Source organism: Maniola jurtina, chromosome 8 (assembly GCF_905333055.1).
Source record: "Maniola jurtina chromosome 8, ilManJurt1.1, whole genome shotgun sequence".
NCBI classification, from domain to species: domain Eukaryota; kingdom Metazoa; phylum Arthropoda; class Insecta; order Lepidoptera; family Nymphalidae; genus Maniola; species Maniola jurtina.
This window is the reverse complement of record NC_060036.1, coordinates 10,555,444-10,579,967: the sequence shown is the minus strand read 5'-3', so window position 1 is coordinate 10,579,967 and position 24,524 is coordinate 10,555,444. Positions and strand designations below refer to the sequence as shown.

Genomic DNA, 24,524 nt, shown 5'->3' with positions numbered 1-24,524 from the left:
ACACAGATACACACGTCAAACTTATAACACCCCTCTTTTTGGGTCGGGGGTTAAAAATATACATATAGATTATAAGTACATATAGAACATGACTAGATACTTAGGTACATCATGTTATTTTTTATAGGACGTATTCAAAACAATAATAACAAAACACTGGTATAAGTAGATTATATTATGGGTGCCTTTCTTTTTACTTTTTAAACTTTTTAACGCTTTCAAAGTTCAAATAACCAAAGCCTCGCATGTTGGCTTGGTGCGGTGCGCGTCGTGTTCAAAATAAAACATCAACAGCGTGAAACCGGCTTCGCTAGTGGCTGGACGTACATAATATTATACGCTTTGCCTAGTGCGATCGTAAGAATACAAACGGCGGGAAAACTTTTTCAAATGCTAGGCAAAGGAGTGAAATGTAATCATTCAAAGGTTTTTAAAAAAATGCAAAATTTTAATTAAGTAAATACGTACCTATGTACGTATGAATTTTTGTGTTAATATATTTTGAAACCATAGTTAAAATTTTATTTTCAAGACAATAGGTTTTGTTTAGTATTTTTGTCGTTGAAAACCTTAAAAAGTGCTAAGGTTGGTGATTTAAAAGTGTAACGCATCTAAACAATAGGTGTGAAGCAAGGTAGAGACTAGAGGTGTGAACTTTTGAGAACATGGACTTGTTTATCTTTTGTTTACGAGAATAATGTACTACGTGGCTCAAGGATAACAATCGGGTAAGTTACTAAGTTATTCCTAAATCCTACTTAAAATATTTTATCACTACTTTAATAATTCATATTAGGTAAGTACCTACTTACTAATTAATTAATTTTCTTTGTTTTTTTGATAAAATAATCTGTACCCAGTAAGTATAAAAACGATGAGCCTTCTTTGCCTATCTCGAATTAAAAAAAATATTTTGTAAGAAGATACAATAAGTACTAAAAAAACACAACGAAGTGCGAGTCAGGCCTCTCTTTATTAGGGTTCCGTACATGATAGGGCCTATTAACTTAAAGAAAAAACCCTTAAAATATGTTCATTTGGTCACAGCTTACAAACTATGTACCGTATGTATGTATGTGTTAATCGGTGATTTCGGTATTTGTTTAAAAATTACCAAATTCTTAACAAGTTAGTGCAATTTTTGAGATTGAGCTTGTAACAAAGTAAAACTAAGGAGATTAACAGCCTCCATTCCTTTTTTTTGAAGACAAAAATAATAAAATAAATATTGTAGTTACTTTTCTCAATGAGCTCTTACATGCCATTGCCAGGGTAAAATCATTTTCATATATGGGGCCTCACTTTGAAAAAATCTAATTCAATATTCGGTTTTGGATCAACATTCTACACCAAATATCCAACTGTAACTCATTCCGTCTACAAGCATCTATTGCATACGGAGTACCTACGGACGGACAGACGACAACGTGATATTAATAAGGCTCCGTTTTGCTCTTTGAGTGTGGAACCCTAATTTTCTCGTCTTCTTAGGAAAAGAAAGAAATATCTATGTACTAGATCTGTATCTACATAATATTATCAACTGTATGTACGTTTTATACCTACATATGTAAATACATATTTATGTAACTCCATTAGTCGAATAATAAATAAAATCGTTTGCATAAAATGTTAATTTTGTTATGTTTTGCGAATCCAGAATTCGAAATTTTGCAACGGCTGCTTTTAAAATTGCACTTTACGACTTTTTGATGTTTAGGTACATAACGTTCATCGTTTTTGTGTTAAATGTGATGATACTAAATAAAATATTTTGTGATATTATTTAATATTATGATATCTAGGCAATTATTGTGTAAAAGGTGTAGAAACATTATAGCCATTATAGCTGTATAGCCTTAGAAAGAGCTATCTATAAGATTAGATAGCATAGTTCGATACACATATAGGTAGAAGGTAGGTATAGCTTTGGACTGTATTAGCTAGTACCTAATATCTCAAAACTGAAATCGAGAAATTGATTCCTACATCGATGTATATATCATCTCCTTATCGTTATCAAAATCGGTTTAATGAGAACAATATCGAAAAAACTGGATTTTTGCATTCAGTGCATAGCGAAAGTACCCAGTTTTAGGCCGACTGCATTTTATCAGAAATTGCTTATTTTGTAAGTTTACCAGACCCATGCGATATACGTGTAACATAGATATACACGTGATACGATATACATGTGACATAGAGATATAATTACATGGGGATGGGCCAGGCATACTATAGTGTTGCTATTATATATCAAATATTTCAAACAAGAGTTGAAAACTAAAACCAGACTGCGATCATCTTAATAAACGCTGAAATATTATAGTAAAATTGTTTTTCTCTCGCTTGGTATATTTAAATGTTGTAGTAGGTACATTTATATTTATGAACTCAGAATTTTCTCCTCTTTCATTTGATATCTCACTCGATACAATAGCAAACAAGTGTAAATTAAAAATTTTCAACACCCCCGACAAGTGAAGGTTACAGTAACTAGAAAAGACCGAAAAGACCTGATAACTTTCAAACGGCTGAACTGATTTTCTTGCACTATTCCGCACCTACGATCTTAAGTATCTGAGTTTTCCAAAACATCATTTTCAAATAAATAATTATGTATTTAGGCAACGTCCATCTTGACAGCTTGACATTTGTCAATTGACATAATATTATGAACCTAACGGTTATATAACCTTCTTTTCTACAAGAAAACTAGAAAAGAGCTGATAACTCTTAAACGGCTGAACCATTTTTTTTGGATTATAGCTAAGAACACTCTCGATCAAGCCACCTTTCAAACAAAAAAAAGTAAATTAAAATCGGTTCATTCGTTTAGGCGCTACGATGCCACAGACAGATACACAGATACACAGACACACAGATACACACGTCAAACTTATAACACCCCTCTTTTTGGGTCGGGGGTTAAAAAAATAAATTTGCAGTCCCCCACTTTTTTCATGTAACATCCGTTAGGTCAATTTCTTTCGTATACAATGTAGCCTATGTCACCCGGACCTTTACGACGAATCGATTGACACCTCATTCATCAAAATCGGCCCAGTTGTTTATAGGCGCTACGGTGGAACACAGAGAATCTGGATACAAACATACATACACACATACATACATAGACTGCTAAAATCTTTACCCTTCCTTTTGGCTTTGCCGCAGTCGGGTAAAAAGCAACCGCTGATTTCCTTGCTGGTTCTTTTCGGTAGGAAAGGCATTCCGAATCAGTGGTAGATGCATTTGATGATTAAAAAGTACTTGTAAAAGATTAATAAAGAAAATATTTTTATTTATTTATACTGCTAAAGTAAGCTATGAAAATGAATTATTCGGTGCGTTCACGTCTTAAACAGAGCTTTCTTGCACTTGCGGGCATCTGCTTACTTATGTACTACTTATTTACATTGCCTATTTATTCAAACTGCTACCAACAGGTGAATGTGGCACGTGCCTTAGCCAGGTGAGACTGAACTTTTTATACTTTTTATACAAGTACTTTGTATCCAGATGTAGACACTGTCTGGATGAACTACTGAGTCATTTTCATACGCTAGCTGCCTATTAATATTTTATAAGTGCCTATTTGTGAATTAAGCCTCCTTGGCTTTAAAGAGCGTAGCTAAATAATTGTATTTAAGTAGGTACGTAGATTCTAGGTACCTATATTAAACCTAATAGAAATAAAACTTCTATAGGTTACTAGGTGCTTGCTACGAGTATAAGTACTGAACTTGAAAATAGCATTATGTATTTTTCAAGTCTAATCCAACCGAAGGGTTTCAACTTCAATATTAACTTACATATCTTATTAGAAACTAGCTGATGCCCGCAGCTTCGCCCGCGTGGATTGGTCAGATCCCCTGCAGCATCAGGATTGAGGAGTTGGGATCCAAATTTTTTATGAAACAATGTCGCAAAGTTCCTCTATCGATTAAAAAAGAAATGACGCCAATCGGTTCAGAAATCTCGGAGATTTCGGTGTACATAGGTAGAAAAACACAACTATATCCCTTCTTGAAAGTCGGTTAAAAAAGTAGCCTATGTTACACCCTGGTCAATCCTCTACTTGTCAGATCCCGTCAAAATCGGTTCAGCCGTTCCGAAGATTAGCCTTTTCAAACAGACAGACAGACAGACAGACAAAAATTTTAAAAACGTGTGATTCAGTCGTGGTATCGTTCAAATAACCATATGACCTTAATATGTGGTAGTTATTTCGAAATTACAGACAGACACTCCAATTTTATTTATTAGTATAGATAGGTAGGTATCTAAGTGCAAAGTGTGTCGTTTAAGTGTTTCTGCGAGAAGCCATTTGTTGCTTTGAAAAAATAGATTAGGTAATTATTATCTAGATAGGTAGAGGTACATAAGTGAATCGTGGTCGCTTTCATCGTGATAATAATATGTTATGGGACAAAGAGAATAGGTACTTAGGTACCTACCTCTATATCGCTCTCATTGTTTTTTTGTGTACTTAATTATGCAATTATGCATCGTATGAGTTTAATTACAATTAAACTCATACCTACGCTGCATAATGCAATCTAACAATTTTTTTTTAAGGTGCCTATACATAGGCTGCACTGAAAGTATGGGGAATGGAATATTTCCACTGTCCCTGTTATATTAAAATCTTTTTAATTGAAAACTTGTTTAGTCGTTGAGAAAATGGAATTGACTCGAGAAAATTCTAGAGCGATGATTTATTATGACTTTCGAAGTGGTTTAACACAAAAAGAGTGTGTAGACCGGATGATTTCTGCATTTGGTGATGAAGCCCCATCTAAAACCACAATTTATCGCTGGTTTGCTGAATGTCAACGTGAACGTGTTAAGCTCAGTGATGATCCCCGTCAAGGTCGTCCAAAAACTGCAGTCACCCAAGAAAACGTTGATGCTGTGCGTAAGCTGATTGAGGAAGATCGACATGTGACATACCGCGAGATTCAGGCAACTTTAGACATTGGCATGAGTCAAATACAAATAATCTTGCATGAACAATTAGGTGTAAAAAAGTTGTTTTCCCGATGGATACCGCATTTGCTCTGTGAAGAGCAAAAAGCGGCTCGCGTTACTTGGTGCGTCAGAACTCTCGAAAGATTCCACGCAGGATCCTCAAATGCTGTGTACAACATCGTATCAGGTGACGAATCCTGGATATACGCGTACGAACCTGAAACAAAAAACCAGTCACGAGTTTGGGTGTTCGAAAATGAGTTAAAGCCAACAAAAATTGTTCGTTCACGAAGTGTTGCAAAAAAAATGGTGGCCACGTTTGTCTCCAAAACCGGCCATGTTGCGACTATTCCTCTTGAGGGACAAAGAACGGTTAATGCAGAATGGTATGCTAGCATTTGTTTGCCACAGGTCGTTTCTGAACTCCGTAAAGAGAACTGCAACCGCCGCATCATCCTCCATCACGACAATGCGAGTTCTCACACCGCGCACAGAACAAAAGAGTTTTTAGAGCAAGAAAACATAGAATTATTAGACCATCCGCCGTACAGCCCCGACCTAAGCCCTAATGATTTCTGTACTTTCCCTAAAATAAAGAATACATTGCGTGGTCAGAGATTTTCATCACCTGAAGAAGCTGTGGACGCCTACAAAACGGCCATTTTGGAGACCCCAACTTCCGAATGGAATGGTTGCTTCAATGATTGGTTCCATCGTATGGAAAAATGTGTCAAATTTCGCGGAGAATACTTCGAAAAGCAATAAATACATTTTTAAATAGTAATGTTGTGTCACTTCCTTGATTCCCGAAATTTTCAGTGCCGCCCTCGTATGGAAGAATTTCTAGGTAGGTACAAGATATAGTTGGACCAGTTCTGGGTACAAGGTATATTTGGGCCATATTGTTGATAGGTATACTTACAGGCTCTACAGTCTATATCCATATTTATTTTATTTATACACTAGCTGATGCCCGCAGCTTCGCCCGCGTGGATTGGTCAGATCCCCTGCAGCATCAGGATTGAGGAGTTGGACTCCAAATTTTTTATGAAACAATGTCGCAAAGTTCCTCTATCGATTAAAAAAGAAATGACGCAAATCGGTTCAGAAATCTCGGAGATTTCGGTGTACATAGGTAGAAAAACACAACTCCCTTTTTGAAAGTCGGTTAAAAAAGTAGCCTATTTTACGCCCTGGTCAATCCTCTACTTGCCTGTGAAAGTCCCGTCAAAATCGGTTCAGCCGTTCCAAAGATTAGCCTTTTCAAACAGACAGACAGACAGACAGACAGACAGACAGACAGACAGACAAAAATTTTAAAAACGTGTGATTCAGTTATGGTATCGTTCAAATAACCATATGAGCTTAATATGAGGTAGTTATTTCGAAATTACAGACAGACACTCCAATTTTATTTATTAGTATAGATATACTTAAGTAGTTACTTAATATGAATGCGAAAGTCTGTTACTTTTTCCTATTTTTTTCCTGAAAATCGAAGGGTTTTCATGTGATTTTAAAAACCCCCATATTCAGACGGATGAATTCGCGGGTAAGTATCCATGTAGTTTATAGAATCTGTAGAATGTAGATGTTTAGATGTACCCAATAATGTAGAATGTAGAAAAAATAGATAGGGGAGGAAGATTCAGATTCATAGCTAACTACCTAGGTAAGTATATTCGTCCAGATTCATAGTTAATAAGCAGATAGGTAGGTCTAGACACTTATTTAATTCTGATTGATTGTCCAGTTTTATCTTTCAAAAAGCTGTCTCTCACGCATATATATTTTCTATTGCAGTTTACAGATCATGTCGTCTTCTTTCACAATATTGTTGGTCAACCTTTGGACAGTGAGAAATGTCGTTTGGACTATAGTGAATTTGTGACGTTGATTGATGCGATCCATTCAATTGCCCAGACACTATGGTAACTTCATAACTCGAGGAGCGTACCTAAGTAGTAGGTACTTATTATTATATATAGTTATATAGTTATTATTGGTACTTAGTAAGTACCAATAATATTGATAGATACTTAATATTGATGTGATTTGTGTATGTCGCAGAAAGCATAAATATTTCATCCTCGTGCAAAAAAATGAAGTTATCCGGTTTGAAGGACCACATTCGTAGAGTTGAGAAACTCGAAAAATCCAAAGCCAAGCTTTTTTCGATAGTAGGTGAGATATTGTTTTCATAAAATATAAAATATAAATCCATACTCTTCTTTTCCTATTTTTTGTTAGCCCTTATTTTTTATCCATTGTTGGACATAAGCCTCCTCACGTGCACGCCATTCTTCTCGATGTTGGGCGAACCTCCAAGGGTTTCCCGCAAGCTTAAATCCATAATACCATACATATTTCATAGAAAATTTAATCTAGATTCCTTAATTTATCTAGTTATACCTTTCAAGAGCTCCAAGTATCTTTCTAGGTCTTCATAAAAATGACATTCAGTCTGAGCAATATAATACAACAGGAATAGTTACCTATATAGATAAGTATGTAGGTAGTTAGGTAGTTCTAGTTAGGTATACCAACTTTAATACTTAGATACAGTGTCCTATACAATCGTCTATTTCACGTCCGTTTCGATCAGCTACGCTTACTTCGTCATGGTTTAAATAAAAGAAAGTTCCTAATTCTCTTCAGTACTTAATAATAAATACAACCCGTTTCGAAGCTTTGGTGGTCTTATAACTCTTATACACTATAGCTAATGACCAGCCGTTAAAAAGCTTACCTATGACGTACTCGTAGGTAATCTTGGAAAGAATTTATTTAAAGTGGGATTATAAGTTCCATGCCATTATTAAGGCTCTTTTTCACTTCATGGAAAATCTATCTAAAATATAAGTATATGATTTGAACACGTAGGTGACTACGGTTTTAACTAATTAATTAATTAACAAATGAAATATTATGTGTACATATTTATCTAGTTAGATAGGTAATTTTTCTAAGAATATTTCTTTGATGATAATAATATTCGTCAACTTCTAAACTAAAGCTAGAAGGAAATTAAATATGTAAAGTCAGCAAGCCAGTATCAATAAAATGAGAACGAGAAGTTGGAATAAATAATATCTATAATTTAAGGTGCGTCGATTTGACTCGTGCCGTCGTCGGGTCGGCGCACGCGCAGCCTCCGGTTTTGCTCCTTTTGTGTCACGTATTTTAAAGCTTTTACCTTTGCTGTGTGCGTAGTTTTGCTTGTATTAAGCACACGTGCGATACAAGAAATCCTCGCTTTGTTTGGCTTTAGTATATTTATGTACCTACTTATAAACGTAGGTTGGTATAGGTGTAAGGTGCCTATAGATCTCAAGAGTTGCTTTGTTGTAATGTTGAAAGCAATTGCACAGTCATAGGAGAAATGAAAACCTGATTTAGCATTCATATGTATTTTATAATAACTTTTAGTAGACCTATTTAACTTTGAAGTCAGATTAACATGATGCATTAGGTACTTAGTTAGTTTATATTTCAATACGTAGCATATTATAAAACCTAATCTTTGAAACCTATCTAGGTTCTACTTAGTCAAATTCCAATAAACCGATTTTCTTCGATTATAGCCAAGAACACTCGATCAAGCCACCTTTCAAACTAAAGAAAACTAAATTAAAATCAGTTCCTTCGTTTAGGAGCTACGATGCCACAGAGAGATACACAGATACACACGTCAAACTTGTAACACCCCTCTTTTTGGGTCGGGGGTTAATTAATGGTGAGCTCTAAGATGTTTTCTACGAAATCAGAGAAAGCGTAGAGAGAATCTGAGGGAACCTTGATTATAATATTTCATTTTTGTACCACCTACGGCACACAATGATGAAAATCTGCAATAAAATTAGAAATGTGTAGGTACTGTCTACTGCCCGTTAGATACGAATTGCGAAATCAGTAGCCTAGGTAGCCAGTAGTAGGTTTCGCATTTTATTTGCTCTAGCCCGTAGGCGGCAGTAGACTGCTATCACAACATCTAATTATACAGTTCACAATCCAAATACCGAAAATATGCGATATCGCTCCGAATCTCGGAAGGAGACTAAACTACAACCTTCGAAACACCCGTATTTATGCAAGTTCAATCTTGTTGGCCTCCTAGCAACAGATTGTATGACATCGAATGAGCCAAATATCGATTTTATCAATCTACCTGCATGAGATAAATTAATAATTTTATATTATTTTTGACAACTCAAATCAATTTTTAAAAATAACCTTACACGTAGGTAAAAAACAAACTACGTAACTGTACCATGGACCTAGTTAAACTATAGTCTATCAGCATTAGATATATCTAATGATACCTATACTTTAGATCTGCATGAACAACTATTGTTATTAATTAAAAATATCAGAAAAGAAATGGATTTCGAACATGAATTTATTATTCTTCAAAATGGAAAGGTTCAACCTATGAGGAAATATAGTAGGTCCTACCACTGAGTATGAGTCCCACCATCTATATGTAGGGTAGGTACTACATTCAATGGTTTCGATGCTCTTCGACCTGAATATTAAAAAAAAATGTTTTGATTTCTTATTTTTTCACGCCTTTCTCCTTCGAATAACAGCTTTTCTTCCATGCTTTTACAAAATGTTAACAGGAACCACACTTGGCTCTTTAATCAGTCTTTACGTAGGACGTACTTAGGTACAACTACAAATGGCATGGTCGTACCTACCCTAAAATTACGTGGTATCTTCAGCATTAGCAAAAGACGAAGGAGGGTGGTCTGGGTGGTGTAGCCCCGCTTCATAGCCCTGTTATTCAGATAATTAAGTTCGAAACCGTTGGACTATCATCTTAACTGTAGTAAAAAACAGTGAAAAAACAATATTTTTATGACTTCGGCATTAGTCAGGTAGATAGAAACAATATATCGCCTTGAACTTTGGCTCGGTCTCCACTTGAACCGTTATGAGAAAGCTTTTAAAGCTATCGCTTAAAATTATTTATTCCTAATGGAACACTTGAGATCGAGACGGCCCTTTTACTTCAATATAAAGTAACACTTTTAGTTTGGGTCCAAAGAAATATGGAACCGTTGGTCTCATTTTTTGCGACACAAATTCTTCGCATACTCTACAGGTTAGAGTTCAGAGTTGTTTTTGCTCATTCGGTACACGGAAAAGAATGGTAACATCTATGTATTTTAATCAGCTTATCGTCGTCTTAGAGTGAAAACCTCGGGAATGCATTTTTGCTCAAATTTATTTTATTGCGTTTCTAGGAAGAAAACCTCGCAACGCACATCCTGATCTGACTAATTTGTTCATTCGATACTCGTAACGTCATCTATGACATTAAATGAGGAACTCATAAATACTCGCTTCTGTTAGTTACAGCACGCAGTTTTTTCTTCCTCCTGAAAAGTTACTTCTTTTACACTTACGAGGTTTTCACTCTAAGCCGTCGTTATATAAATATAGGAGTTACATATTTGAAATTTTACAAATTATATGGAGATTTTTGGCACGGGCAAACATCAACATCTGAAACTCGAGAATGAAACATCTCTCTACCTATTCTGTTTCAAATAAATAAATTGCAATGCGCAATACTGTTCTTATTTTTATGGAAGCTCTTATTTCACAGGATCCATAAAGCTTAAAAGCTCATGTAATAAACATGCTAGTGTGTTCATATTAAACGTGGCATACTTTATCCAAGCATTAGGTCCAGATTCAAGCTGACAGATTCATTAACCCACGAGATGAGTTCATATTGATGACTTTATAATAAAGGTAATAAACATGGTAGCATCTGTGTTTTGTAACGCACTCAAGAACTAAACGGGAACTGGCTTGAATATCATTTGAGATTAGTTGGGCACGGTCAGAAGTTTATGGGACTTGGGAGCTTCAACCTGGAATATGAAAAACAACTACTTTCTAACGCGAGATAAAAAACCTAACCGAAGAGTGTAAAATACCTAAACACAAAGCTGCTAAACTCTAAAGTCATTCCCAACCCAAAAACCTCGACCCAAAAAGAGGGGTGTTATAAGTTTGACTTGTGTATCTGTGTATATGTCTGTGGCATCGTAGCTCCTAAACTAATGAACCGATTTTAATTTAGTTTTGTTTTGTTTGAAAGGTGGCTTGATCGAGAGTGTTCTTAGCTATAATCCAAGAAAATCGGTTCAGCCGTTTGAAAGTTATCGCGTTTTTTCAGCAGCTGAACGCTAAGAACTATTAGGTACCTACTAAATGGTTGAACGTTTGATTTTTAGCAACTTGTCTAAGTTTCTTCATCTAAGTCTAAGAAGAATGTAAAGAATCTTAGTCATCATGGGTAGATACCCATGATGTATTTACGATACACAATACTCTCAGTCAACTCTTATGAGAATTTTATCGTAGAAAATTTTCTTTAATTTTATTTTTGAGAGGCGTTCAGAAGACGATATTAGGCAATGCACGTTCAGACTTAAATCGTTGCATACGAAGAAATAGCTGACATGCACATAAACAAAAGCTTCCGTGTTATGCATTTGTAAATAGATGTTAAACAAGCGGGATGGTTTGCGCAAGTGATATCAAGGAATTAACCTCGATTTTTGTTAAATTATCGATTTCGATAGATCGGAAGTGATGCCATGCTCTGACCGAGAATAGATCGTGTGTTTGCCTTTTTATTTAGAAACACTTCTTAAACAAATGTTACATTACATTACACTTCGAATACAAAATATCAACGTTCACAGAAAATACCCCAGCAAAGTGCGAGTCGGACACGCGCACTGAGGGTTCAGTATCTTGGAATGTATGTGGAATGATACGTGTACTGTAATTGGTTTTTGTTTAAATAATTTTGCAGCTCCAAAGGGAGGGAAGGGACGTAGGTTACTTTTATCCCGGAAAATGAAAGAGTGGATTTCGATTTAAAAAAAAAACCGAAATCCACGCGAGCTAATCCTCTAGTCCATACTAATCCATACTAATATTATAAATGCGAAAATGTGTCTGTCTGTCTGTCTGTCTATCTGTCTGTCTGTCTGTCTGCTACGTTTTCACGGCCCAACCGCTGAACCGATTTGAATGAAATTTGGTACAGACATGGGATACATCCCGGGGAAGGACATAGGCTACTTTTTATCCCGAAAAATCAAAGAGTTCCCACGGGATTTTAAAAAACCGAAATCCACGCGGGCGAAGCCGCGGGCATCCTCTAGTAACTCTATAATGCAAGCAATCTAACCTTTATGACACTGATGTTTGAGCAGAAGTCACGCGTGGAATGCGGCTAGACCCAGTGGTGGTTATTATGTGGCGACCAAGGGACTTGCGAGTAATCACTGCTCGTCTTTATACCTACCTGCCCACCTTCGGCTTCCGTGTGCATTCCCCCGTAATCATCGTCGTTGTGATACTTCGAATGTTTTGAATCAGTTCTTAGTACTTATTTATTACCTACCTAATGATACATTATTATTCTAGTTCTTGTGAATGTATAAACAAATACTTATCTCATCATCACCTTTATAATGATCAACACTTAGCCAGCTCACTACTGCCCACGGGTCTCCCCTCAGAAGGAGAAGGGTTTGAACATAATCCACCACGCTGGCTAAGTGCGAATTGGCAAACTTCAAACACCTTTGAGAAAATCATGGAGAACTCTGAGATGTTTTCCTTTACCTTAAAGCCAGTGATAGATACCTATTTACTTAATTGCTTGAAACCTTAAAACGCACATAACTCCGAAAAGTTATTTATTTAGTTTTAGTTTATAGTTAGTCAATTAATCTTTCAAAAACAAACAAAAAGCAGATTTGACGTAGACCTATATAATACCTATTCCTTGGTTCAAGCAAGACATTTTGTTGTTTCAGAAATGTTTTCAAGATGTCGCTGTCTAAGTTGCGTCGTGCAAATTTTATGAAATGGCGAGCTTGTGACGTGTAAAATGGCGACCGCAATGGCGACTCCTGCGCATGAAGTGTACCTGCACGGCAATGAGCTGCGGCCTCAGCACTCCAGGGAGAGCTCACGGGATTCGGGAATTTTCCACACCACCAAGGGCCTTTGGAATGCCCCGGGCCAGAACAACTGCTTTCTGAACAGTGCGGTCCAGGTAAGCGATGAAGTTTGTTCTTACCTACAGTTCATTACGCGTAAAAAGACTGCTGACGTTGTATCGGTGCAGTAGGCCATTTAATCATTATCTATTTAGTGGTTGATGCGAAGTGAGGCGACGCGATGGCGGGTGTTCAAACTTCAGTTAGGTACCTTTTGTTTCAGCAATACTACCGTAATACGCCTATCCGCAGACGTATCCATTCTGATATCACCTAGTGATCTTTTTATGTACAAAGAACTTTCAGCTTTACGTGATATGAAGAGGATTATACAATGCTGGCAGTCCGCCGCAAGAATTAGATGCCTACAGATTTGTTCGATGTTTGACGATCGTCACGTCCTGTCAAACAAAATCAAGCAAATGTGTGCACTGTACAGTGTGTGTAACAGACGATATACCTACATTTTTATCGATCGTTATCATGCGACAGTAGATCGTCAAAACCTAGTTAAAACATAGTAGCGACAATAAAGATTGTCAAAAACGAGCAAATCTATAAGCACCTTTACTACACCGCAATGCCGCAGCCGGGCACTAGTTAAATTAAGTGCGTCCGGAATTAGGGACTAGGTCTAGAAATCACTTGAAAGTTCTAACGTTGACTTGAATTAAAGCAGCAAAAATGGTGAACGTCAGGATGGCTGGATCATCCAGGTACTAAATCTTGGCATGGCTTAAACTTTCAAATTCTCTCATGGTCGAGCCATCCTGACGTACACGTAAAAGTGGTCAGGTCAAAAGTGCCTACCTACAATAATATGTTCGGTGACATATCCACATAACGGTGAGCACTCATTAACACTGACCATCTTCGTTTTTCTGCTAGTTTAATAGCAACATTACTAGCTGAGGAATAGGGTTTACTTTAGGATGACGTTGTTTAAGATAATACTGGCTTTGGACGTCGAGGGTCGGACGATGACGTGACTCTGCCAATAAGTATGTAGGTAAGTATATATAGGAACCTGTTTGCACTAAGCCCTGGTCAGACGCAACGCGTTACTGCAGCAAGTAAATGTGAAGATTCTTAGAAGTTGTAAATCAAGGAATTGTATGAAAACGGAGTCCGCAGAACATAGTTACATAAGTTTTATGCACAATCAGTAGATAAATAATCTATTATCTATTAGTCGTACACCTCTTTCGCGGCTTTAACAACGCTTTGCATTGTGAAACAACCACAAGAAAGCTTGTCACAGTGAATGTGCTTGGACTCCAGAATCCAGATGACATTTAATCTTATCATATTAGCTGTTTATAGCAGTTTATAGCATAATGAGTAGTTGTAGCATTTATTTTATCAATTTCCCTCGTAACTTCTCACGATTTAAGACCTTCAGAATTCAGATATGCTTTTCGTAATTTACGAAATCGGTTTGGATTTCTTCATCATCCAATAAATCCTTAACAACTTATTTTATTAGCTTTGATGTAATATTGACGAGAATCTTACGCATCGTTTCTTTCGTGGGGTCTTATGAAGATCTGGTTTTAAAACTTTTTCGTTTTGGGTAAAAAGTTGCGGTTAAACGATATTGATATTATGTAACTACTTACCTATAGAATAATTCCTTACCCTTTTCTATCTAAAGTAATTTAAAAAAAACACACACACAAATACTTTTTCTATCTATGTCCATAACATACTTTGAAACTATCCAACCGATGTGCTCTAAACCGGTTTTATTAGAAAGGTAATAATGCGAAGATGGTTTAGGCATGCATTATGGACATTGTTTTTTAGCACACGCCGGGTATCCGGTAGTAATAAAATATATCGATAGAGCGCGTGAATTAGGTTTGACTTTCAAAACGAGAATCTACAAGCTATGTTTTAAAAACGGCTAGGTCTTAAAATCGGTAGGGAGATTTGTTGTGCCCTTGCCTAACAGTAGGGTGCTTATTAGGCTGTTACTTCAATTTTATAGATAGATGCTGTTAAAAATGATCACGTTGCTCCGACACGCAATATTTTAGTACTCACGCGTGATGAGATTCCAGCGTCGTTGACCGGTTGATAAACCGATCCAATTTACATACACGTAATTACGCTGGGTAACAGAGGTAAGACAAAAACAGTTCTTGGCTCTCCCACTTACGAAGAGCCTCGTTTGATGTCTATTAAAATGACTTGGTAAAAACCCTACCTCCTTTAGAAAAAACTACAGGACCCTAACTTATCAGTACTCACTAAGGCATTTCGAACCAGCATTTAACGATTCAAAAGTACTTGTATAATTTTAATTGTTCAAAAATAAATATTTCTATTCTATGCTATTCTAAGCAATAAGTTAAAATCCTTACCTAAATATCAATCAACCAATCAATCAGCCTGTTTGCGTCATCTGCTGGACATAGGCCTTCCCAAGAGTGCGCCAGCACACACGATCCTTCACCTTCCTCATTCACCCACTTCCCGGAGGTCGTCCCACAGTGCGCTTGCTGATACGCGGTCTTCACTCCAGAACACGTCTGCCCCAGCGGCCATCAGTTCTGCAGACTGCCACATCAGCTGGCTAATTCGAACCTAAATATGCCTAGGTATAATTTCTGTTAAAATCTATCACAACTCTTTATTGTTTTTTTAATCCTAAAAAAACCTAACCGATAAATTATTTCTTACTAAATTTTTTTAAAGTGTAACGGTTGTTAAGTTATCATCAAGATGCGATCTGCTACGTAAGTCCAAGTACTTAGGTATGCTAAGTTCCTAAGCTCGTTTTAAAAGATTAAACGCATTAGTGGTACTCTAATGCAAAAATTCCAAGTTAGGCATACTACGTTAGGATGAAGGATGAAAGCTTTCTGTACGCTTTGATGATAATGCATGAAACGCTGGAGTGTGCCGTGGCACACAAGTACCTACCTATGGTCCTACGTATAAGGAAAAAGCGTGAATTGTTGGCACGGGCGAGGAATGTAACAAAAAAACAAGTTATCCTGCAAAAGGAATTTACTGTCTGGGGATGCGACGACAGGACAACTCAAAGATTGCGTCCTGCGTTGATTGATTACAGAATAATTGTGAATTGTTCTGTAAAAGGTATATTTTATTTGAAAAAAATATGGAAATACTGACTAGGTATTTCCCATAAAGGTAGGCTATGTTTTTCAAAAAGCTGAAACACCTACGCACCTAGATAGTAATTAGTATGATCTAGGAGAAACCTACGAGTATGTACCTACTTGACCAGTCAGAGCGTTTAATTACGTCTGTGTCGTCCACTTCCACAGAAGAGCCATCGTGATTATTTTTTAACCCCGACCCAAAAAGAGGAGTGTTATAAGTTTGACGTGTGTATCTGTGTGTGTTTGTGTATCTGTCTGTGGAATCGTAGCTCCTAAACGAATTAACCGATTTTAATTTAGTTTTTTTGTTTGAAAGGTGGCTTGATCGAGAGTGTTCTTAGCTATAATCCAAGAAAATAAGTTCAGCCGTTTGAAAGTTATTTACTTTTTAGAGAGTTTTGTGTCGGGGGTTGTTAAATTTTGAATTTATTTAAAAACATAACCTTTACTTACATGATATTTTTGTGATGAATTTTAAATTTTATTATTCAAACTCATGAGTATAGACCGTACGTTTTGATCGCCTGAGTAGGCATTGGATGGTAGGTATTATCTAACCTTTAAAATGGTTCACTGGTCCATGATCTATGTGTCCATGGCAAGCTTCTCTTAATTGACTTTATCTCTACCTTCGTTACTGTTTCTAACCAATGTGCGCGTTCTCACAAAATCTACATAACTAATAGGAGCACGCGATAGCCCTATCAATCTTTCTAACAGATTTAAAAATTGCCTCATTGTCTCGTGGTTACCCTATTTTCAAATTAAATCTCTACGGTCATTGATCTTGAGTCTTGCGTCTTGACACTTGAGAAGCATGGCTTGTGTAGAAGTAAGAGCAAAGAGATAATACATCTATTGGCCAGGATGAAGACGTGGCGTAGACATCACCTCTTCCGTAGATCAACAGCTATCAAGTACCATCATCATTGTGTGTCATCCCTTTTTCTTTGCTACCTTCTAAAATACCATCGATGGCAACCTTCAGGTGCATTGGAAGGCTCCAAAATCTCTTGAGAACGCATTGGTATTCGGTGCCTCCCTTGTGCGACGCCCATTGAACTCATAGAATTGGAGAAAATAGCCCCCTAATTGCATGTACTATGAAGTATGGCTACTTATTGGGTTGTGCCACAACAAGCTGCCATATTAGAACGGAAGCTTGGGCTTTGGCGTTCACTATGTGATAGGTTTTTCTGTTTCTATTTATCTTTTTTCAATCTAGGGTAGCTAAGCCTTTTCTACCGCCCCATAATGTTCCATTTGCACCTATGATTGGTAACCTGGACCTCTTTCCTTCCAATAATAATAATCTTGGGAAATGGAAGTGGAGTTCTCTTTGCAAAGGTCTAAAAAAATCGTTTTTTTTAATAGTGGATGTGAATAAAAGTATCGTGATAGTCAAATACATAGGGGACGTGGCGCGCGCTCTCATCTAAAACCAAACTGCTTTCTTGGAAGATACAGCGCCACTTCTTCGACTTCGCTACTCCTAAGTATAAAACAATCTGTTCTTGTTTACTAATTACCTCGATAAGGCTTATCTGCTACCATTTCCTTAAGCTCGTCAAGCGTCATAAAAAGGGTTCTTCAGGCCTCACGCGTCATGTCATTGTTATCTCTACCTCGTGTATACCATACAGTGTTTACTTGTGTATGTATCTACCTGCTATGCAACAAGTGCATAGCATCTTTTTTGTTTGAAAGTAATTTGATTTTTTTAACGCCCTGGATACGAGTCCTTTAAGGCCTGAAGGTAATTAGACCCACCGTCTCGCAGAGTTAGGGTTAAGAAATATATTTTTAGGCTTTCTGTCGTTAGCTTGGATTAGCGTTGTTGGAAAACGTTTTGCTTTCTTATAAAGTAATTGCTGAGTTTCTGGCCGGCTCTTCTCGGTAGGTAGGCATAATATTCTTTCCGAGAGGTAGAGTCCAAATCATAAGTGCCACATATTGTCCCACAAAAAAATTACATTTCATTTCTTTGAGGATGGAACTTGTACAACTTGATAATATTATTGTAAAGGTAGGTACTAGGTACCTAGGTATTGGCGCCTTTATTATTATAATTCGGGGTTTATGTCTGAACTTTCCTTACGATGTTTTTTTACCAATATAAATTTCATACATAATTTATTAATTTATTAATATACTGGCCCATAAAATTATCAAGATTACGCATGAACTTCCCTTACTTAAACATTGAATAGGTAGGTACAACCTACCACTCATATAGCATCAAAGAAAACGTTTGAAGACCGCTGATGCAACGCTTTGCCTTTAATAAACAAGACCTATCAAAAGAAAGTTTATAAACTATTTAGATGTAGGTAAGTACTTCTGATCTCCATTACTCCATCGCAGCTCTGTTCTTCATGCGTTGATTTCATAGCAAGCATTCTAGAATTCAGAGTTCTATCACAGAGTAAGGATATGATAATTACAATCCCTACTAACTACTATAAATGCGAAAGTGTGTGTGTATGTCTGCTAGCTTTTCACGGCCCAACAGTTTGACTGATTTTGATGAAATTTTCCACAGAGTTAGCTTCAAGCTTACATCCCGGGGAAGGACATCGGCTACTTTTTATCTCGGAAAATCAAAGACTTCCCTCGGGATTTAAAAAAAAAACCTAAATCATGAATTCCCGTAACCCGGATGAAGTTATGGAAATCATATAGTTACACATATGATGATATACCACAGAGTTAGGATATGATATTGATTTCAGAGATTCGACGAAGCTGTCCAGATTCTAGAGTTCTAGACAGTTTCGTAGTAATAATCGTGTGGTAGGTAAGTGCGTGACGAAGGGGCGACGTCGGGCCTACGGCCTAGGGCCAACGTTGCCCCTTCGTCACGCCCTAGGCCTACGTAGTTAGGGCCCTATGTTGCTATTTGCAGGGTGGTGATTGTCGTCATTTACCACGAGATCTAAGACGTTGGACTATTGTGTACCTTTCTTTATACTGTGGTTCTACCGTTCTACGTTCGCTGTTGTCAGTTGGATCATTTAATAGCCACTTTACAAGTATTCTAGTGCTAGACGCTAGTATCTCCTAGTCTAATAATATGGTAATTATGTTTTGTCCCGTTCATAAGACAGGTGTGTGAGCAAGTAAGAAACCATTGGCTCTTATTCTAGTGCTAGATGCCAGTACCTTCTAGTGTACTAATATGGTAATATGTTTCGTCGTCTTCTAAAGACAGATGTGTGAGCAAGAAAGAAGCCATTGGCTCCTGAAACGTAATTCCCTGTAATAGCCGTGCTCTGCGTCTCTAAACAGTCCTCTTTGAACAGGTGCACGTGTGCTTACATAAGTTATTTTACAAACTATTATGTGTGCCTCTCACGTACACTCACTATGTTTACATTTGGCGCCATTGCTTTCTATGATATCCACTCGTAGTACAACCTTTTATAAAGTACATACTTAGGTACTTATACACCTATCAATAACCCACGTGGACCATTTTTATTTAAGTAGATATCTACTACTGATTTGGAAAAGTTAATAGCAATATTAAAACCTACTAAGTTATTCGATGAAAAATCAAAAATTTACGACGTTAACTTTTCAATGCGTAGGACAGATATAAAGGAAAATAATAGAGGATGAAATGAAGAAATAAATATTAGGTTTCTATTAGGTAGGTACTTAGTAAATTAGTAGTAAGTGGGCGATGGAGAGTTATGCTTCGAGTTTCCCTACGTGATCAAATCAGAAAGGAGGAGATCCGTAGGAGAAACAGAGTAACCGGTTGCGAAGCTGAAGTGGCAATGGGCCGGCACATAGTTCGAAAAATCGATTGACGTTGGGGTCCCAAGGTCAGGCGATATCAAAATAGCCGCAAGGAGCCGCTGAATTCAGGCGGCGCAAGACCGTGGCGTGTAGAAGTCCCTACAAGAAACTTACACACGTCCAGCAGTGGACGTCTATTGGTTGATAATGATGATGATGATGATGATGACTTAGTAGCGTACCTACTATTATAAGGCATTGGCGATTCTCTTTAGATTTTACTCCTTAATCTTTTAACTCCTTTCCTACCCAGTACCATTTCATATATACGGTCGGCCTCAGAATTCGAGGAGCAATTCCGCGAATCTATTGCATCAAAAACCTGTCGCACTTATGACATTTTTCTATAAGCACGCCACACACAACACACCTAACGCTTGTACATAACCGTGCCACGCGAATATGATCATTGAAGTGCTAAACAACTTACGGCCTTTGACTGTACAATGTACATCATGTTATGGGCATTAATCCGATTCTAATTTCGTACACGTAACCTGTATCCAGTAACAGCAACACACTGCCTATAAAGCCCCGTGACACGAATTCTTCGTAGCAGTCATAGTGATGTATATGTATATCTGGTAGCTGCAGTGCATAGCAAACCAAGTAACCAACACATCGTCAAACGAATCCAGTAAGTAAACATAAACGATAAACGAGATTGTTTATCCTGGTACGTTGTGTAGCAAATGCTTCACATTAGCTACCGTTCCACGAAGAGCGTTAGTAGTAATCAAATACCATCTTTATTTCATGTAATTTTATTTGACTCAAAGCTTTAGAACCTTTAGTCCAGTCATTTAAGCTTAAATTAGGTAAGAATCTCGGAATTCGAGATACCCAGCTGTAAGTCTGTAAATACTTGTATATTGACACCCCAAAAGTTGTCTCAAAACCTACATATGGTAGGGAGTACGCAACTATTAAATTTCAATCAAATTATTTTCATCAAATAATCAAATTTCAAGGTCAAAGGTCAAAATACAAATAGCAAAAACCCATAGGAAATGAGATATTTACAAAAAAAAAGCGCAAAAAACCGATTTTTGTGTACCTTGAAGTATTTACAGACTTACAGCTGGGTATCTCGGATTCCGAGGTGAACTTACTATAATGACTGGACTACTTGGGGTACCTACATAATTGAAAATTGAAATGTATAAAATCTTGCAAGTTGCAAGACAAGTGCAATACATTACGAAGAGCCTTCGCCTTTATTGTTGCTCACGTTTAATTGCAATGGTGGAATAAATGGTCGGGTTTTTGTCCCGGGCACCTGCGACATTCCGTCGTGCGCCCGACTGCTATTTCCGTCACAGATAAGTACATGTTTTACTGCAAACCATAAATATTTATACCACAGGACTGGACTTACTGGGGATGTTCGCGGATTAGGGATCTCATACATCACTCGTTATGAACATTCATATAACTTTTTGTTAAAGCCTCCAAAGTCCAAATGTAACCACATTTGGACTCCAAAGTCCAAATGTAACTATATTTGGACTTTTGAGCTTTCGAGTAACTTTCAGTTTCTTATGTACTTTTAAACTGTTTTTCTACAGAAAAATCGAGACACAGGCCACCGTCTCCAGCCAAGTTCTAATACTCGTATGTATGTTTCAGTATGTAGTTACATTTATTTATGTCACGGAATGCATTAATTCGCGAACATCCTCAATGTTCGCAGACTAGGGGATGTCATACATCACTCATTATGAACATTCATATAACTTTTTGGTATGGCCTCCAAGTCCAAATGTAGTTTCGACTTGCAACTTTCGAGCAACTTTCAGTTTTTTATGTACCTACCTACTTTTTTGAAACTGTTTTCCTATACAGATAAATCAAGACACAAGCGTATCCAACCCAAGTTCTAATAAGACAAGTTTTCTAATAAGAACGGCAACGTACCTCCTGGCACGATTAGGGATCTCATACATCACTCGTTATGGACATTCATATATCTTTTTACTAAAGTCTCCAAAGTCCAAATGTAGTTTCGAATACTTGCAGTTTTTTTATGTATTTACCTACTTTTGAAACTGTTTTTCTAGTAAATAAAAGAAGCGTACCTACCTAGTACAATTTTTATACGTAAACTTGAAATGAGTACTGTAGGTATATAGGTATCTACTACAAAAATAGTTTTATGGAGTTTTGCCAAAATTTATATCGGTGATCTTGTTTAAGTTCCATAAAAAATATTTAAAGATATATTTTATAATTTGGTAAGTATAACCCCCTCGTTTACACCAAGAAACAAGCTGTGATAATAACTTTTTTTAGTTTTGCCTAAATATATCGTTGATCTTGTTTGTTAGTGTTTTGTCTAGTAGGAGGCTTCGGCCGTGGCTAGTTACCACCCTAATAGCAAAGCCGTACCGTCAAGCGATTTAATGTTCCGGTACGATGCCGTGTAGAAAACAAAGGAGAATGGGTTTAATGAAAACTGCCATACCCCTTTCAGGTTAGCCCGCTTCCATTTTAGACTGCATCATCACTTACCAGGCGGTGAGATTGCAGTCAACTAACCTGTATCTGAATAAAAACTTAAAATAACAAGGGGTTAGAATAGTAATTTTAGATTCTAGTGTAGGAGGCTTAAACGGGTGCCTCCACGCTTCACCAAGAGTCAAGACGTTATCGTCACGGGTCGCCGCGTCCGGAAGGAACGACGTGGGAAACGACACGCCTCTCTTTAATTCACCTGCATAATGCGTGCATGTGATAATTAACTCTTGCGGTATAGATATAGATATCTCATTTTACGCATGGCTATTTAATAAGAAATGGCCAAATCCATAACATAACAACAACATTACAATAACTTGAAATTAATTTGAAAAAAAGATCTATTTTGGTGGTGGAGTGTCGTAGGTGTTGTGAAAATTTTCACCGAAAATACATAGAGGGGATGTTGAAACTATACTTTTTCAAATACTTACGAAAAGCTACGAAGTAAGATATAGCCGTATTTTTTACATTTCACAGGACGAACAATAAACAAGTGTAAATTAAAAATTTATAACACCCCCGACAAGTGAAGATTACGGTAATTAGAAAAGAGCTGATAACTTTCAAACGGCTGAACCAATTTTCTTGGATTATAGCTAAGAACACTCTCGATCAAGCCACCTTTCAAACAAAAAAAAAACTAAATTAAAATCGGTTCATTAGTTTAGGAGCTACGATGCCACAGATACACACGTCAAACTTATAACACCCCTCTTTTTGGGTCGGGGGTTAATAAATGACGGCTAAAACGTATACCTAGTTTTAATAAATAATAATTGGTGAAACAGTGATCCTTTCTTAGACATCGCATGAGGCCATTCACTGTGTATATTATAGACCACGGGTATAGAGAAAGAGAATAATATGTTCCTACAGTACGATCTCTTATATCCACACAAAGTTGTCATTTCATAACTTAACGAATTAAGTTCTGGGACCACCTATCTTTACGGAAATGTGTTATCAAGTCTTAGCTGCAGATAATGCCCTACTTCCTACGATCTCAAATTTCGACAAAATAAGAGCAGATCTAATGTGTTAATAATTATGGCTGTACTATTTGTTCCCTTGGATAACTATGAATGAATTATGAGAAATTTTAGTTTACCGTGTATAAATAGAGGTATTGAGTATTGTTGTACACCGAGAAACCGTGAGAATTGAGATGTAGATCTGAAGCAATAATAACAATTTTTACAAAGGGTCAAATGGTATTGCGTGCCATAAAAGATTAGTTTTCTTTACACTTCGGGTATCAGATTTATGTACTTAAGTAGTGTTGAAATGTTAATTTACAATCGTATTAATTGTTAATGTCTGTTATTGTGGGGAGCTATAAGATATAGGGATGTGAAAAAGTTACTGAATTGCTTCATGCGGAGTGGTTTTTCCTTTCAGTTGAACTAGAATAGATTGAATTGAAGACAGTAATTCTAGAAATGACCACCAGTGAGTCGCGAGGAGCTGGACACAACGGCACAAAACCGTATTGTGATTTGTGTGAAACTATTTATTTAAAATTTTGACACCTAACAAAAACAAAAAATTTAAAAATTATTATTTATTATCTTAAAATAATAATTATTCTAAATGTATTTTACCTTACTTATTTTTAATTTTTAATTTTTAATTTAATTTGTTAAATAACTTTTCAGTGTTGCTAACAGTCAAGTATGTAAAGAAGCTTTATGTCCAGCAGGAAACTTTGTTGTTCAGTTTACCTATTTAAATTGTGGGCTATAAAAGAATTGATGGATAACATCGACCCATTAGACACACTGGCCTATCAATAGAGAGGCGCACGAGTCATGACACTACGGTTCACTGAACATTTATTATCTTTTTCGCTTGACAGGATCCTAAAGTCTAATTAGAAGTTATGCTAAGGAACAGGCACACATATATTATTATCTGCTTCTTCCTTAGTTATTTAATTTGGCAAAATTTTAGCAATGAAATGCCCTGTAGCAGATTGTATCTGTATTTCATTGCACTGTTCTGTAATTTGCATACCTGTAAAACAGAGCTATTGCATTCTCATCAGCCGCTTTTACTA

The 24,524-nt window shown here is 36.8% G+C and overlaps 1 protein-coding gene across 1 annotated transcript in view; it reads left to right on the top strand.

Moving 5' to 3' along the window:
- Window positions 1-185: 185 nt before the first annotated feature.
- The window catches only part of LOC123867863, a 94,118-nt gene continuing 69,779 nt past the window's right edge, over window positions 186-24,524 (top strand). The window contains exons 1-2 of the mRNA XM_045910162.1: window positions 186-728; window positions 12,828-13,069. Coding sequence (XP_045766118.1) covers window positions 12,902-13,069 — 168 coding nt within the window. The 5' untranslated portion in view covers window positions 186-728; window positions 12,828-12,901. The remainder of the gene's footprint in view (window positions 729-12,827; window positions 13,070-24,524) is intronic.